Raw genomic sequence first — 17844 nt, 5'->3', positions numbered from 1 at the left:
ATTACATCTTTTCCTTTTTTTGACCTCATGTATACATTTTAGGATAAAAGTGTCAATGAAAGAAATAGTTCCTTATTAAATTCTTAGTAAAAAGGTTATATATTCATTTTATAACACTTATTATACAAGGTGTCCTCAAGAAATGCGAAAGATTTTATTTCTGAGGTCAAATTAAAAGAAGGAAAAAATGTTTGTATGAGTTTAGGTCGATTTCGCCGAAAACAATTTTTTTTATTGTTTTTAGGGTTCCGTACTTCAAAAGGAAAAAACGGAACCCTTATAGGATCACTCGTGCGTCTGTCTGTCTGTCCGTCTGTCACAGCCGATTTTCTCCGGAACTACTGGACCAATCAAGTTGTAATCTGGTACACATATGTAAGTTTGTAAACAAATGAATTTTAAACATGGGGGCCACTTTTGGGGGGTAAATGAAAAAACTAAAAAATAAAAATTTTCAAACTATATCATGTTACATATCAAATGAAAGAGCTTATTGTAAGGATCTCAAATATATATTTTTTATAATTTTCGAATAAACACTTTAGAAGTTATTCAAGAAAATAGGCAAAAAATGACTATTCCCCCCTCCCCCTTTATCTCCGAAACTACTAGGTTTAAAATTTTGAAAAAATACATAAAATAGGTCTATGATGACAGGAAAACCTATTAGAAATGTACAGTCAAGCGTGAGTCGGACTTAATTACAGTTTTTGATCCGACTCCTACGGATTTTTTAAAGATTTCACTCACGTTTCGCATAAATAATGTTTAGTTTTAAGTTTATAAAATACATATGTATGTTAGTCTGTAAGGTATTTGTAATATGGGCCTTGTTCCCTGAATTAAATATCTAAATAAATAAATAAATAAAATAAAAAATACATTGTTAAAAATTGTGTAATATACGGAATCCTTGGAACGCGAGTCCGACTCGCACTTGGCCGCAATTTTTTAATTTTTTGAGTATATATGTATGTACATAAAAAGTAAATGTTATTGGTAAACTTGTCAGTTAACATGGATTTTTACTTTTTTTTCGGTAAACATAGTTTTTGCAACGTGTTACTTAATTGTCACTTTTTGACATATCAATAAGGATATTTAGACTAAATCCCATAGTAACAACATCGCCATCAAAAAGGCGTTTTGAACTATGTAACAATCATCATCATTTCAGCCTATATACGTCCCACTGCTGAGCACAGGCCTCCTCTCATGCGCGAGAGGGCTTGGGCTATAGTCCCCACGCTAGCCCAATGCGGATTGGATGTAACAATAGAAACTTGTTTTTTTTTTATTGGTATTAACTCTGAAACTAGGCGAATTTCAAAAAAGTTTATAGGACATTTTTGTCTCTAAATGTGATCAGGAATACGCTGTTAAAATTATTCGGTTTCCTCATGTTACACCGTGTATAATAAATGAGTTTCGAACCCTAAGTAAAAACTATGTTATTTCGAATTTTGACAAGCTAATACATGAATTAGGTGCATGATATAAAAAAAATGAATATGACCTTTTTTATTAAGAATTTATTAAGGATTATTTCTTTCATTGACACTTTTTTCCTAAAATATATTCTTTCCTCAAAAAATGTAAAAAACTGTGTACCGGGACATATTTCATGCAAAAAGGGGGGGTTGCGTCAGGGGGAGGGGAAGGGACGCTAGTGTGCGTAAAGCACCATACCCTATGGTATCATACTACATTCATAAAAGGCTGGCTATAATTAGTTTGTCTTCCCCATACATTAGAACACAATTTAACCGAATCAATAGCATGAGAAATGAAACGGATATTTCTTGTTTTCTTTGCATTAGCATTTTTCTCTCGATAATTTAATCAATTTGCAACATAAGTAGAAGAATCCTCATATATCCATAAATATCAAAATATAAAAGGACATACATTTTCAGAAGAATTCCCCGTGCGACGTTGCCAAGTGGTTTAAAGTACAACATGCTCGCAACGTTTGGATGTCAATAACTCGACAATGAAAAATTATATTTCAAATCAATTCAAACTTGATATTTTTGACAGTAATGGGTTACTTAAATAAGAAGGCATTTTTCGCCCGGGTCTACTATGGTCAAATGGTCTAGTGGCTTTTAGCTACTGAGTATAAGTCTAACAAGTTGAACAGCATGACAGGGTTCAAACCACGAACAAAGACTCATTTCTTTTTGTATTTATTTATTTATTTTGTTTCATCTTTTTGGAAATTTTATATGCCTTATTTTAAAAGTTATTTTAAGTAAATGTGTTGTATTTGATTATTTCATGTAGGTATATCATTTCAATAAAATTTTGGAAACTTATTTTATACCTGGTCAAGCAAATCTTGTCAGTAAAAAAACCGGGCAAGTGCGAGTCGGACTCGCGCACGAAGGGTTCCGTACCATAATGCAAAAAAAACAAAAAAAAAAGCAAAAAAAAAACGGTCACCCATCCAAGTACTGACCACTCCCGACGTTGCTTAACTTTGGTCAAAAATCACGTTTGTTGTATGGGAGCCCCATTTAAATCTTTATTTTATTCTGTTTTTAGTATTTGTTGTTATAGCGGCAACAGAAATACATCATCTGTGAAAATTTCAACTGTCTAGCTATCACGGTTCGTGAGATACAGCCTGGTGACAGACGGACGGACGGACGGACGGACGGACAGCGAAGTCTTAGTAATAGGGTCCCGTTTTACCCTTTGGGTACGGAACCCTAAAAAGGCGCGAAATTCAAATGTTCTATGAACGATATCCCTTCGCGCCTACATTTTTCAAATTTGCCGCCTTTTTCTACTGACAAGATCTGCTTGACCAGCTATACTTCGTCGATAGTTGACTTCTTATATACCTATTCTGCGATCCTAATTAGCCTCATGCATGACTTTTTTTTAATTATTTTAATCATTATTTATATCCTTTGAAATCGGAAAATAAAAATACTTTTATAAATCTTCCCATAATATTATTAAAAAATAATTAAAATACTGAAAATATTTTACTCACGTAAGTTTAGTTTCGAAGAATAACATACGCTTAAAATAATTCAAAAGAGAATGCTAAAATTATAAAATAAAAAAAAACTGGCATTGTCGGGGTTTGAACCATGTATCTTAGCTACAATCTGATTTTTTTCAAAATAGAGGCTACGGGTGCCACGAGCACATGACATTTGATGGTCGAAAACATTAGTTGCTTCTGAATGCGTTGTAATTCTTAATCGTTGCTCAAACAAGAATTTATTATTTAATTTCCAATCTTTTTTCAACAATAAACATTTCATCCGCTGCGCCCTCTAGGTTACTTTACTGTAACATTACGAATGTGCTGACATTTGACACTGACTTTAAGGTGACTTTAAGTACGTAAGTGTGCGTGAATGCAAGAAATTGCAATATTTTGCAGTTGGATTCCGGTAATAACGAAATGAGACAATGTTGAGTTGAACATGTCTCGATTTAGATGTAGTATTTTTTATAGTTTTCGCACATATCAACACATCTTATGAAACTTTGTATTTTGGGAGAAATAGTGAAAATCCACAATTCGTGCACAGTGACGCCATCTTTTGGCTGATAATCGGCATCCCATCCCTAGACATCCACCTAGCGCTAGTACAGTCAGCGTCGTATTGAAGGTAGCATCCAAATAGTACGGTACGCCATACAAATAATATGGTGTAGGTACCTACCGAACTATTAGAATACTTTGGATGCTACCTACTATAAGACGTTGACGTACATGAGACACGAAAGATCTTGATCCACCCCAAACTAGCTGCCCACGAGTATTCCTGAGTATTCCTGCACAAATGTGGATGGATAGTCTCCAAAGTGCGATTGCGGGGCTCCTGTGCAGGACATCGAGCACATCATTCAGTACTGCCCACTTAGCAAATACGACGCAAACCCTGCAGACTTGTTTATCCTCGACAGTGACGTCATCCAATGGATACAGAACCTTACAAAGTCTAATAAAACATGGTCTTCTCTTCCCAGAGTGACAAAAGCCTACGTCACAATAACATGGCCGCTATATATAGCGCTATCGCATATTATCATATAGCGCTGTCGCATGATGACGTAGGCTTGTGTCAGTCAGGTGACCTAGAAAAGACAGGAAGAGAGTATCAGGCGGAGTATATTATTATACCATGGAACCTTAGAATAGAAATACGAATAAAAAAACTAATGATAACTTCATAGAGTTAGACCAAGTTTGCAGCGATTTTGACAGCATAAGCAGTGTACTTAAGCGTTATTTATGTCATAATTTCATACAAGTGTGACGTTTAAAATAACACTTACACTTCGTGTGCTATCAAAATCGTTGCGGACTTTTCTTGCCTAACTCTATTTACTTAACACTTACAGTGCCAAGTGCAAAGAATATAATACTCACTAGGGCCAAGTGCCTCATTTCCAAACACAAAATTAACACACCTAGCGTTTTCTCGGCAGTAAATATGTTATATTAACCCTTCGTTAGTATGCTTTTGTCAAAGATTTACTTAAAGTCCAGATTATATGGTACGTATACGGGACCAGTCACATGAAATGTTAAGTGTAATAGGGACTTTATTCGAAAAGAAAAGCACGCATAAATGTCTTAATAATTTAATTATTTCCAACTAACACATCCCAACTTAAGTAACTTCATTGACACGTCATTACATCTTCTGAAATTAACGCCTAACTATAATTAAACTTAACTTTACATCCTCTGATGCTTAACTGAGACGGTTCGGTGAGAAGTCTGATCTTTTATAGGTTAACTACTGTTTGATAACATGGAATTGATTCGAATTTCCAGTAAAAAATAAGATCCTAAAGATAATCAATGCACACCTACCATGCCGAGCGAGTCTGAGTTAAGTTGAATAAGTTAAATGTACAGTCAAAGAATTTAATTTTCGTACCATTTCATACCTTGTCGCACTGACTCATTTTCATATTGATTTATGAAAGTCCCTAGGGATCTCACTTCTTTGCCCTATTGCCACTGTGACAAGTTACAAAATGATGCTCAAATTAAACTCCTTGACCGCACTAAACGGTTTTCCACGCCGCCAGGTGAATATGTAGACCATACTGAAAGACTAACGCCAAAATAGGCATAGGCGAACAAAAGTTGTTACATTTTATTTCGTGATTTTGAGGTTGGTTCATATTAACACAACCTTGATGTTAAACACATAGGGCAATGTACTCCAAAGATTCTATATCAGCTTATAAAATATACATTTTAATTCCGTAACTACTAGGGTTAATCATGTAACACTTTCAGTGCCAAGCTCATAGACGTATATCTCAGGACGGGCCTTACGGGCACTAAAAATGGTACTAGTTCAGCGGTGTCACTCACTCAAAAAACTCAAAAATGTGCTTTTTCCCTGAGATATATCGATTTTTCGACCCCGAAAACCCCCATATACCAAATTTCATCGAAATCGTTACAGCCGTTTTTGAGATTAGATAGTATTTTTCAAACTCGATGGGTGGGATAACATTTTCGATATTTGTCGTTTTTACGTTATAAATGATATGTGTCGCTTAACTTCAAACCCGGGTAAATCCATTCGACCCTCTCAACAAATATCTACCCTATTACCTTATCTTAATACCAAAATCGCATTATTGATTGATTTAGTAAATCCATCTGTCAGATTATGCGATTTACCCGTGTTTGAAGTTAAGCGACTCATATGGAGATGACACCTGTCATCCTACCCTTCGAGTTTGAATAATACTATAGGTGACAGACTCTCCAACGCGCACAATAACGCCAAGAACGTTTATAAATTTTAAGTTAAAGTACCTAAAAGTAAAGTTGTACGGTCATCAGCAAAAGTATCTTACACAACTAGGGCCGCAAAAATATCACGTTCTTATTTGGAGCGCAATAAGAGCGCGTCATATATTTTTGCGGCTATTGCTGATGACTGTACATGTAAGGTCTGTTGTCAAAGTAAAGTTTAGATACATACATTTCAAGTCTAACGACACATATGTATAAGCTATTTACACTAAGCACACATTCTATCCGACCAGTACGGATATGGTGGTCGTTCTTGTCTACGTGACAGCGTGATAAAACGGTGTCCGTCACTTTCTATCCCACGCTGTTAAAAAGTGACAGTTGTTTTATCACGTGGATAAAGATGGATAAAGCTATCCATAATACGCTGGCGGCCGGCAGTACGGATGTGATGGTCGTTCTTGTCTGCGTGACAGCGTGATAATGATAAAATGGTGTCCGTCACTTTCTATCCCGCATAGTTAAAAAGTGACAGCTATTTTAGCAGTTATCACGTGGATAAAGTGATACATAATCGCCTGCAGGACCTTATTTTATAAAGCTACGAGTAACAATCGTCGTCAAAAAACCTCTCAAATGTCAACGGTAAAATGTAAAGGCATCTTTATAAAATCGGCCCCTAGGTTTATATATACTAACTTTATAGTATTTTTCACATAGCTTGGGTACGATGACAGCTGTCATTTCAATATATGCTTAGCCGGGTCGAGCAAGAGCATGCGCTCCAGTAGATCCATGAGCTGCGTGATCTTCTTCGCTTCTGGCGAGGCCTTGGTAGCCAATGGTCGCAGATTTATGGGAATTTTATAGAACGAGTAGTCAACTAACCATTTTTGTTGATTAGGTGTGATTTAGGTAACTGATTTGGAATGGTTGTATCATTTAGTAATTTTTGTGTGATTTTCACTAAATATGGTCAATCCAGTGTGATTTATGTAGTGCCCTGGTCAGTTTAATTATGATTTTTGGAACAGCTTTAGTAATTTAAGATTGATTTAGTTAATTTAATATGATTTCACTTATAATACCACCAATTTAGTATAATCATTGTAAAATGTGACATACATATTTAGTTTTTTTCATTATTACATCTCATTCTTTTTTACAAAAATACGCTCACCATCCAACTAAATATTGAAATCACTATTTCATTAGTACAAGTAGGTACTAGGGTACAGTCGCCATCAGATATATCGCAGCGGCCAAGGTGTTCACAATATCTGAACACGCGCTCTAACGCCCTGACAATAGAGGCGTGTTCAGATATTTGTGAGCACCTTGGCCACTCCGATATATCTGATGGCGACTGTACATGCGCCCAGTTGCCGCGCACCGCTACGGAACGGACGCCTGCTCGTGCTTGCGCCACCTAGCGGTCATATCTGTCGTAATAGTCACGTTTTGTTAGAGAGTAAACCTTCTGTACCTAGTACATAGTATTATTTATTATGTATTATTACATGAGCGGCTATGTGCTATATCTTCTCCTGTATGAAGGGGTGCGCGAGGCAGTGGTTGACGGACGCGCGCTTGGCCGGGTCGAGCATGAGCATGCGCTCGAGTAGATCCTTGAGCTGCGTGATCTTCTTCGCTTCGTTGGCTGGGAGGCGGTGGTGGGAGGGCGCGAGCTCTGATTGGAGGTCGCGTGTCGGTTTTATGCTGGTCATTACTACTACTTTTTCCTGGAATTTGAGGAAAAATTGTTAGTTGATATGGTTGTTACATTTTTTGACATTTTCATCCATCAATAACAAACAATATGGTCACTGTACTCGTTTGTTGCGATTCGTGCAATAATGTAAGCCAATCAGGGTAGGGCATAGACTAGGAATCCTCTAGACCAAGTTTAGAGCAATTATTTCAACCGATGATGCCAAAAATGCGGGGGTGCGCGGGACGAGGTGAGCGAAGTCCCGTGCCGTGATTGGTCCGTTCAAAGACACGGACGTCACACAAAGACACTTTCGACTCGAACATGGAGTAAAATTACCGTATGCGTGGCAGAGGGGGGAGCGCGACTATGCTCAGTCTGGAGGATTCCTAGTCTATGGTTATAAATGAAGTTGTGTCATCATACTACTCTGTCAAGTAATGGATCTGTGGTCCTAGTGAAAAAGGGCATAAGTCTCGCGGAGCTTGGGTATATCAGGACATAAGTGTTATTTCGAACTTAGGCGCTTTTTCTAGTGCGCTGCCCGAGACTTCTGTCGCTTAACTTCAAACTCGGGTAAATCCATTGGACCCTCTCAGTAAATATCTACCCTATTACGTTTTCTTAATACCAAAATCGCACAATCTGACAGATGGATTTACCCGTGTTTGAAGTTAAGCGACTCACTTGTGCCCGTTTTCACAAGGGCCACTGGATTATGATCGGAAACGCCTCCATCAATTAATTATTCTCACGTTAAAATTACACAAATCTGATACCTATGCGGTTGTGCACAAATCACGCGAGGTGTTTTCGGCTACTTTTTGAACCTCGCGTGATTTGTGCACAAGCCCTATTCCGATGTCACTTACGGTTACGGCATGCTGTGTTAAGCGTAATATGTCGATCGAAATCGAATGCTACATGAACGATATTCAGCGACATTTATGCAAAATGGTAAAACGTGGCACTTAAATAACTAAAAACTATACAGGGTGTTTGGTACGTCGTTTGCCAAATTAAAACGGCAGATAGGTTGAGTCATTTGCTATCTTCTCGGGCTTAGAAAAACAAAATTGGCCCTGGTTTTTTTTTACTACTATGCAAGTAAAAATTTGAAATTTACGAACAACTGGCATAGAAGTGAAAAAAAATGTTCGCAAAATTAATAATTTATCTAGGCCTGGGAAGATAGCAAATGACTCAACCTATCTGCCGTTTTAATTTGGCAAACGATGTACCAAACACCCTGTATAATCAGGGTTGTTATTTGTTATCAACTAGTGACTATTAAAATGGCTAACAATCATTTATGGAGAAAGACCCAAACCACGTTTCTGTCTATTTTATGTCAGAAAAAACCCTTTTAAAAAAATATTTCTTAAGGATAAACCTACCTTACCTTTCGCTAAACTACGTCCAATATTATTGGTAAAACAAGGCGTGTCTCACTCCGCGATTTCGTCGCTTCGCTACAGGTAGCTAAAAGTACATCCGTTCGGCCCCAATTTTGGGGTTTGCCATAAGTCGCGCGTGGCGCTGTCGCCACCTAGCGGCCATATCTGTGCTGATCGTGACAGACGCGTTTTGTTAGAGAGTGAGTCTTCTGTACCTTGTACTATTATTTATTCTGTGGTAAAACTAACAAAAATCAAAAAACTCACCCTCTCAGTAACCCGATCCAACTCGTGATACAAGAAATTGCACTGCGCATCAAAATGCTGGTCCTTAAACATGCCCTTCTTAATGATCTTATTAGGGATCTTTCCCTTCAAGTCCATAAAGTATTTCAACATTTCATTATTGGACTTCCCGCTGAACATGATGCGCCCGGTGGACAGTTCGTAGACGGTGCAGGCCGTGGACCACATGTCGACGCCGTGGTCGTAGGGTACGCCCAGCACGATCTCGGGCGCTCGGTAGAACCTGGACACGAGGTACGGCGTCAAGTCGTTCTCTGTCACCATGGCGGCGGAGCCGAAATCGCACAGTTTCAGGAGGAGCTTGCTTTCGTTCACTAGGATGTTGTCGGGTTTTATGTCTGGAAAGAGAATTATATTTCGTCATACCAATTTGTCAGTCAGTAGGAACCAGGAAAACTATACTCATCCTTTTCTTTTGGGTTCTAGTACTGACAAAGATAGTATAATTATCTCTGTCTATTTGTTATACAGTTTGACAAACTATATTTTACATATTAGGTTACATTAATTTAATAACATTATAATATTAAAACTAAAGTTAAACCTAGATCTAAAATAAAATTAAAACACAACTATAAAGTATATTTACCTACAAAAACTAAATCAATTGCAAAGAGAATACCCCTTCTAACAAATCGGACTGCGGCTTGGACTCCATGACACTGGCGGCGTTACCTCTCTGTATCGTAAGGGAAATACGTTGAGAGGTACGCGCCAGCCCTGGGATCCCCTGTGGTGTCAACCAGCCGCGCCGACAGTGCTCCCATGAATATTTTATGACATATAACTTAGTTATGATATATAAATCAACTGTTATGGCAATCGGTTACGGTTGCGACCTGTAGTTTAGTGGGCATTTTAAATAGTGACGACGCCGACGCGTAATATCATGATAAAGAGGACCAATAGTTATTTGATTGCATCAAACGCGAAATTCACGTTTTCACACAAACGTAGTCCTCATTTTCGTCTCTGGATATTAACATTATTTAAAATATGTTGACTCAATTCGTTGTATATATCAACCACAATAATTATTATATAAGTTAGGAGTTGGTTAGGAGCATTTAAATATTTGTATGAAATCTGTTTTTCGCTCCTAATTTTTACAATGATACAAAATGAAAAAGAAGCAAACCTAGGGGCCTAGTTATGGTTAATATACATCAAATTATGAAAAAATATTATCCATAATGTCAATATCCAGAGAGGAAAATGGGGACTAGGTTTGTATGGAGAAATGGTCGTCCCCTTTCCTCTTAATGCTGAAAAACTTAAAAATACATATAAGGTAAGACCTTTTACTCTACGTACCAGCGTGTAATATCCCAGTCTTTTTGAGTAGTTTCAGAGCCAGTAGTATCTGCTGAGTGTAGCTCCTGACTGCTTTGATGTGGATTCCGCTATTTTTGCCATACTTTTTTAGCACCTGAAAAAAAGAACAATTAGGGTCGGTCGCACCAAACTGTTCGTATCGTTAAAGAGTTCGCTAAATTTGTATGTATGGATAGTTTCATAGTTTCGGCTGACGTTGATCGGTCTGTCAAATGTGGTCGGTGCAACTGGCCCTTAGCCCGTCGTATGCGGCCAGTCAAATATAATCATGACCGTGACCTTGACATTTAAAACAATACATTTAAATTCACACGCACGGATCCGTATCTAAAGCATACGAGGAGTTAGTGTCGAATTAGTGTGCATTGATCAAAGAAATTGGATGACTTGATCAAAGGACTCCGCAGCAAACATACGGAAAAAGTGATTTCAGTTAAATCTCACGAAATTTCAGTATGATGTTAATTTAGCTCGGCTGATATTTTTTTTGTATGGGCACAACTCTCTCAGAAGTATACTTTCAGAAATACATATATATAACTTTTTCCCTATGTTTGCTGCGGGGTCCTTTGTTAGAAACAGCGAAATTTGATCAATAATTATGAATGACATTTAATTCAAAATGGCTACGCAAATAGTATAAAAACTAGGACCAGTTAAAGGGTGAAAGGGACAAATGGTCATAATTTGCGAAAGCGATAATGGAACACTTTTCAATAGGGACATGTTTCTAAGGGACATTTATTTAAAGTGAAGAACAATATCGGAACAGACGAAGGGACATTTTTGAAAGGGGCAAAGATATTTTGCGAGAGCGGGTGGGACAATTATTTAGCATCACATGTTTAGGGGTCATCCATTAATTACGTCACACGAATTTCTAGGATTTTTGACCCCTCCCCCCCTCCTTGTTACACTTGGTCACATTTGGCAAACCCCTCCCCCCTAGTGTCACGTCACATTTTTTCTACGAAATCGCCTAATCGAATTAAGTAAGTACCTAAGTATTATTAATATTTTATCAAAATATTTTTGACGATATAGATATTAGTAATTTTATAACCCAAAACTGCTTAGGATAGAAAATTAAACGAATAAAAACGATTATCGTTTTAAAAACTTCTTATTTAAATGTACAGCGAATAAAATAATTTAAACTAATTTTCGGTTACTGATGAAGTTAAAGTGACGTCACAAAGTTTGTGTCTCCCCCCTCCCCCATGTCACAATATGTCACATTTTCTTGACCCCCTCCCTCCCCCTAAACGTGTGCTGTAATTAATGGATGACCCCTTAGTTACCTCGCGCAGGTTCATGGACAGTGGTTCCATGACCATGCACAGATGGCGCTTGTGGAAGAAGTGCCGGAAGAGACGGAGGCAGTGGAACTTGTCGTCCGCGTCCGCGTCGTTCAGTCGCTTCAGGATCTCCAGCTCGCGTAGACCGGTCTTGTGCCTGGGAACAAACAAGAGCTTATAGTTCGTTTTTTTTAGCATTAGAAAGAACTTGAAAGAAGGTAAGCGATCTTGACATGCCTTATAAACGAAAAACGCTTTTTAAAAATCAATAACTATTACTTATGAAAGCAGAAGAATATAAATGATCGTATTAGATTCATAATTGTTACATATTTGCCGTACATCAAGATTGTTTACCTTATTTCTAATGCTAAAAAAGCGAACTATAGGGCTTGTGTACAAATCACGCGAGGTTCAATGGGGAGAGGGGGGGGGGGGGTCACGAAAAAGTCACGATAGATCACGATGGGGGAGAGGGGTATAAGGAAACCTCACGTGTATTTTTCTACAGTGAACGAAACTAAAGAAAAACCTACCACATGAGTAGATATTGTTTCTCGGTTTCGTTAAACAGAAATCTATTTAACGAAAATAGAAAATTAAACAAGATTTTCTTTATACAATATTATTTATCTTAAAATTAGGTCGAATGAAAAAAATTCAGAAAAATACACGTGAGGTTGTGTGGGGGGAGGGGGGTACCCAAAAACCTCACCAAATATCACCAAGGGGGAGCGGGGGTCAAAAAGTAGCCGAAAACACCTCGCGTGATTTGTGCACGACCCCCGTGTCTTTATATCATTGAACTGGGGACTATAAATTAATTCAGTTGAAACTCTTCAAATTCCACTTAAATAGGGAAATGATGAGACAAAAGTTAGCTCGCAAGATAGCAGCACTCTTTGTGTTCATAAATTGCTTTGAAGGTGGACGAGTATATTTCAAACCCATTTGGAATGACTATACAGCTCACTTAGTCTCTTGGGGTTCAATGTCCTAATACTAGTACAAATTACCTCCAATGAAATTTAAATCTTAATGAAATGGAATAGAGTTTCTTTTATTTCTTTTCGTTCGATTTTAAAACAAAACAAATTGAACTCTATTTTCTAATACCGTTGATTTAAATTCGATTGCCAATTTTCCTTGTATGGTGGGCCGCTAGAGGTTAGGTTAGGTACTCACATGATCTCGTTGTTGCGTATGATCTTGACGGCGACGTCAGCGCCGCCCCGCGCCTGGTCCCGCGCTCTTATCACATTACTGAATACACCCTGCCCGGTGTAGCCGTACACCGTGTAACGGTTGTCCAGCGATTCGCCGATGCGGACTCTGGTGGCAAACAATATATATAACTTATAAACTTAGCTTAGCAATACAGCGGGGAAATGCTGCCAGCGTCCTCGGCACCATGCCAAAGGGGCCCAATTTCTTAGACATATTTTAATTTAATTTTATTTTATTTTATTTAGTATTAGTTTTTAGTTTTATTTTAAAGATTAGTTAGTTTATTTTTATTATTAATATTTGTATCTACCTTATAAATAAAAATTTCATTTTTAGGGTTCCGTACCCAAAGGGTAAAACAGGACCCTATTACTAAGACTTCGCTGTCCGTCCGTCCGTCCGTCTGTCCGTCTGTCCGTCTGTCTGTCACCAGGCTGTATCTCACGAACCGTGATAGCTAGACAGTTGAAATTTTCACAGATGATGTATTTCTGTTGCCGCTATAACAACAAATACTAAAAACAAAATAAAATAAAGATTTAAGTGGGGCTCCCATACAGCAAACGTGATTTTTGACCATAGTTAAGCAACGTCGGGCGTGGTCAGTACTTGGATGGGTGACCGTTTTCTTTTTGCATTTTTTCCTTTTTTTTTGTTTTTCTTTATGGTACGGAACCCTTCGTGCGCGAGTCCGACTCGCACTTGCCCGGTTTTTATATAAACTGAAATAAATGTCATATACTAAGAACAACTTTTAAAGGTTAAGGTTTTTTTCCTTAGTATATGACATTTATTTCAGTTTATAATTTATATAGTAGTGTTTCTACTTGATAAAAACAAATTAAAATATTTTCTGAAATTAATTTTATTTGTTCTAATACTTCTAATAAAATATATACCTATAACTATTAAATTAAACAACTTAACAATCCCCTACGTATTATGCAAAAAAATAACCAAAATAATAAAGTTGCTGAACAAATGTTGGTCGGTTTGAGGAGTACCAAGCCTCACCCCTACCAACCAACCAAGCCTACCAAGCCTACCAAGTTTTATCACGCCATATCCGTTTTGGAATATAAATACGCGGTTGAAGTGGAGGACATTATAACCAACCCGCCGGCGAGTGATAAATATGGTACGCTTAAGAGGGAACTTATAGCTCGTTTGTCAAGTTCTAAGCAGGAGCGTTTAAAGCAGTTGATGTCGAAAGAGGAGCTCGGTGACAGGAAGCCGAGCCAGTTTCTGCGGCATATCCGGAGCTTAGCGGGTGCAGATTATCCGGATGATTTTATTCGCCATTTGTGGATGAGCCGATTACCTACGGTGTTGCAGAGCATAGTCGCTTACCAGGATAATTTGCCCTTGGATACCGTGGCTCAGATGGCGGACAAGGTGCATGAAGTTACACCGCCCGGACCTGGTTATCAGGTGGCTGCAGCATCGTCGTCGTGCGTTCCTGGGTCTGTAATCGACCAGTTGCACCAGAAAATTGACGCGTTGGCGTCAAGGCTTGACGCGATGTCCACCTCCCGGGGCCGACAGGGCCAGCCCCGGTCGAGGTCCCGCGGCAAGCCACGTAATCGTTCCAGGAGCCGGGCGCGGGCTGGCAAGCCCAGCGGCGACGACCAGCGCCTGTGCTGGTACCACTACAAATATGCGGACAAGGCAGATAAGTGCATTTCCCCCTGTGCGTACTCAAAAAACTAGTAGATCGGTCGCTCGTAGCGGCCAGTGAAAGTGTTCCAGTGTCAAAGCGTTTATTTGTTACTGACGCGAAAACAAAGTTGCAGTTTTTGGTGGACACCGGGTCCGATCTATGTGTTTTCCCGGTTAGTTTTTTGCGTGCGCAACGTCGTCATGTTAAGACTGATTATGAACTTTATGCTGCAAATATCACTACCATTAGCACTTATGGCTGGCTTACTTTGTCGCTTGATTTTAATTTACGCCGTATGTTTTGTTGGCGCTTTGTAATCGCTGATGTGAGCAAACCTATTATCGGGGTGGACTTTCTCTCGTTTTATAATTTGCTTGTCGATGTTCGCTATGCTCGTTTAGTCGACGGAATAACTTTGCTCTCATCAGCCGGTGTGGATGCTTCTGCTTGTGCTTGCGCGCAGATTAAAGTAATTTCTGGTAGTACACCGTTTCATACTTTACTTGAGGAATACCCGGACATTATTAAGCCTGCCGGTAATCCTCAAGAGCGTAAATGTAAACACCAGACGCAGCACTTTATCAAGACTACGCCAGGTGCGCCTGTATTTTCAAGGCCACGGCGTTTGGCACCGGATCGCCTCAAAATCGCGAAGCGGGAATTTGAGGATATGGTGCGTTCGGGTATTGCGCGACGATCGGAGAGTCCTTGGTCGTCTCCGCTGCACTTGGTACCTAAAAAGGACAACGGCTGGCGTCCGTGTGGCGATTATCGCGCTCTTAACGCACGGACTATTCCCGATAGGTACCCAGTGCGGCACATCGCTGATATCTCGCATAATCTTTTTAAATGCAAAGTTTTTAGCAAATTGGATTTAGTGCGCGCATATAATCAGATTCCCGTCGCGCCCGAGGACGTTCCGAAAACGGCAATCACGACACCCTTTGGACTTTTCGAATTCCCATTTATGAGTTTCGGTTTGCGCAATGCCGCGCAAACATTCCAACGGTTTATGGATGAAGTCCTTAGGGGTCTTGATTTCTGTTTTCCATTTATCGATGACGTTTTAGTAGCCTCTGCCAACGACTCAGAACATGAAACGCATTTACGAGCGGTCTTTGAGCGTTTCAATGACCACGGTATTCTGCTTAACGCAAACAAATGCGTGTTTGCGGTACCTGAAGTAGAGTTTTTAGGTTACCTAGTATCGTCGGAGGGTACTAAGCCTATAGGAGCTAGGGTAAAGGCTATCCGAGATTTTCCTAGGCCTAAAACGATTAAGGATCTGAGGCGTTTCCTAGGGGCGCTTAATTTCTACAGGCGATTTATTACTGGTGCTGCTAAATTGCAAGCTCCTCTCCATGCACTGCTAAGTGGTCCAGGGGTGAAGAGCAACAGCCCAGTTGTCTGGACTTCGGAGTCAGAAGAGGCTTTCAATGCTTGCAAGTCAAGTATTGCAAATGCCGCTCTCCTGGCGCATCCGGACCCTTCCGCTCCGCTAGCGGTAGTTACAGACGCTTCAGATTTCGCGATCGGTTCGGTGATTCAGCAGCAGGTCGAAGGGAATTGGCAACCATTGGAATTTTTCTCTCGCAAATTGACACCTGCTCAGACGAGGTATAGCGCCTACGATCGCGAACTTTTAGCCATTTATGAGTCAGTGAAGTATTTTAGATATATGATTGAGTTGAAGCCGTTTTTTATACTCATTGACCATAAACCTATAGTCTCCGCTTTTAAGAAGTCTCTCGATTCGTGTTCTCCGCGGCAATTCCGATACTTAGATTTTATTTCACAATTTACATCGGATATCCGGTATATATCGGGTGAAGAGAACGTCGTCGCGGACTCACTATCGAGGATAGAAGCCATCACAGACGGACTTGACTTACAGGTTTTGGCTACATCACAGGCTACGGATACCGAGCTTCGGGACTTGATTAATGGCGGTTCATCTCTAAATTTAGAAAAAGTTTCATTTGGATCGGTCAAAATATTTTGTGATGTGTCCCAGCCAGCCCCGCGACCCTTCATTACATCGGAGTTCCGGAAACAAGTTTTTGATTCCCTCCATGGGCTCAGTCACCCTAGCGCTAGGAATACTATTAGGTTGGTGACTGAGCGTTACGTGTGGCCAGGGGTTAAGAAAGATTGTAGGATGTGGGCGCGTGCGTGTATTCCGTGCCAGCGGTCTAAAGTTTCACGCCATGTGCACGCCCCGGTTCATGATTTCAAGCCACCCACTGGTAGGTTCTCACACGTTCACGTTGGCCTGGTTGGTCCTTTGCCTATGTCGAATGGTTTTAAATACTGCCCCACAGCCGTAGATAGGTTTACGCGTTGGCCTGAGGCAGTACCTTTATATGACATTACGGCAGAAAGTGTTGCCAAAGCTTTTATTTCGACGTGGGTTGCGCGTTTTGGTTGCCCCCAAAATATCACTACTGACAGGGGCAGGCAATTGGACTCCAATTTATTCCGTCAGATAGCAGCAATGACTGGGTCTCGTCACTTGCAAACTACTGCGTATCATCCGGCAGCGAATGGCCTTGTGGAAAGGTTCCACCGCCAACTTAAGGCTGCCATAATGTGCCACGCAGATGACTGTTGGACTGAAACCCTTCCACTAGTACTTTTAGGCATACGTAGTGCGTGGAAGGACGATCTGTCTGCTTCGACCGCCGAGTTAGTTTACGGCGAGCCGTTAAGACTTCCCAGCGACTTATTGCAACCGACACCTGACCAACTGACGGACTATACCGATTTCTTATCGCGATTGCGTCAGCATATGAAAAACTTGCAACCGACAACGGTTAATCGTCATGGCTCTGCCAAAGTTTTTGTGTATAAGGACTTGGCGACTGCAACTCATGTTTTTGTGAGACAAGATTTTGTTCGTAGGTCGCTTCAGCCACCGTATGCTGGCCCCTACCGAGTAGTTGATAGGTCGGATAAGTATTACAGGGTTGACGTCGCCGGCAGGGAGGTTTCTATTTCCGTTGATAGGTTAAAACCTGCCTACATTCTGTCAGAACCGTCTGGCCCTACCAAAACGTCATCGACCGCATTGCCTAGCTCAGTTGCCGTTCCTTCTGAACCTAAAGTGTCTCGTTCTGGTCGCCATATACGTTTCCCCGATTATTATCGACCTTAAA

At 39.9% G+C, this 17844-nt stretch overlaps 1 protein-coding gene across 3 annotated transcripts in view; it reads right to left on the bottom strand.

Annotated features, from left to right (window-relative positions):
• Positions 1-4598: 4598 nt before the first annotated feature.
• LOC134678729 (serine/threonine-protein kinase PRP4 homolog) overlaps positions 4599-17844 on the bottom strand; it is a 30137-nt gene continuing 16891 nt past the window's right edge. For all 3 annotated transcript variants that reach the window (XM_063537398.1, XM_063537400.1, XM_063537401.1), the window contains exons 7-11: positions 12988-13134; positions 11806-11959; positions 10484-10598; positions 9131-9507; positions 4599-7497 (exon numbers count right to left, since the gene is read on the bottom strand). In XM_063537398.1, the coding sequence (XP_063393468.1) occupies positions 7291-7497; positions 9131-9507; positions 10484-10598; positions 11806-11959; positions 12988-13134 (1000 nt within the window). In that variant the 3' untranslated portion in view covers positions 4599-7290. The remainder of the gene's footprint in view (positions 7498-9130; positions 9508-10483; positions 10599-11805; positions 11960-12987; positions 13135-17844) is intronic.

The sequence above is a fragment of the Cydia fagiglandana genome, chromosome Z, assembly GCF_963556715.1.
Source record: "Cydia fagiglandana chromosome Z, ilCydFagi1.1, whole genome shotgun sequence".
In the NCBI taxonomy this organism is placed as follows: domain Eukaryota; kingdom Metazoa; phylum Arthropoda; class Insecta; order Lepidoptera; family Tortricidae; genus Cydia; species Cydia fagiglandana.
Note: the sequence above shows the minus strand (reverse complement) of the source record. Positions and strands in the feature narration are given on the sequence as shown.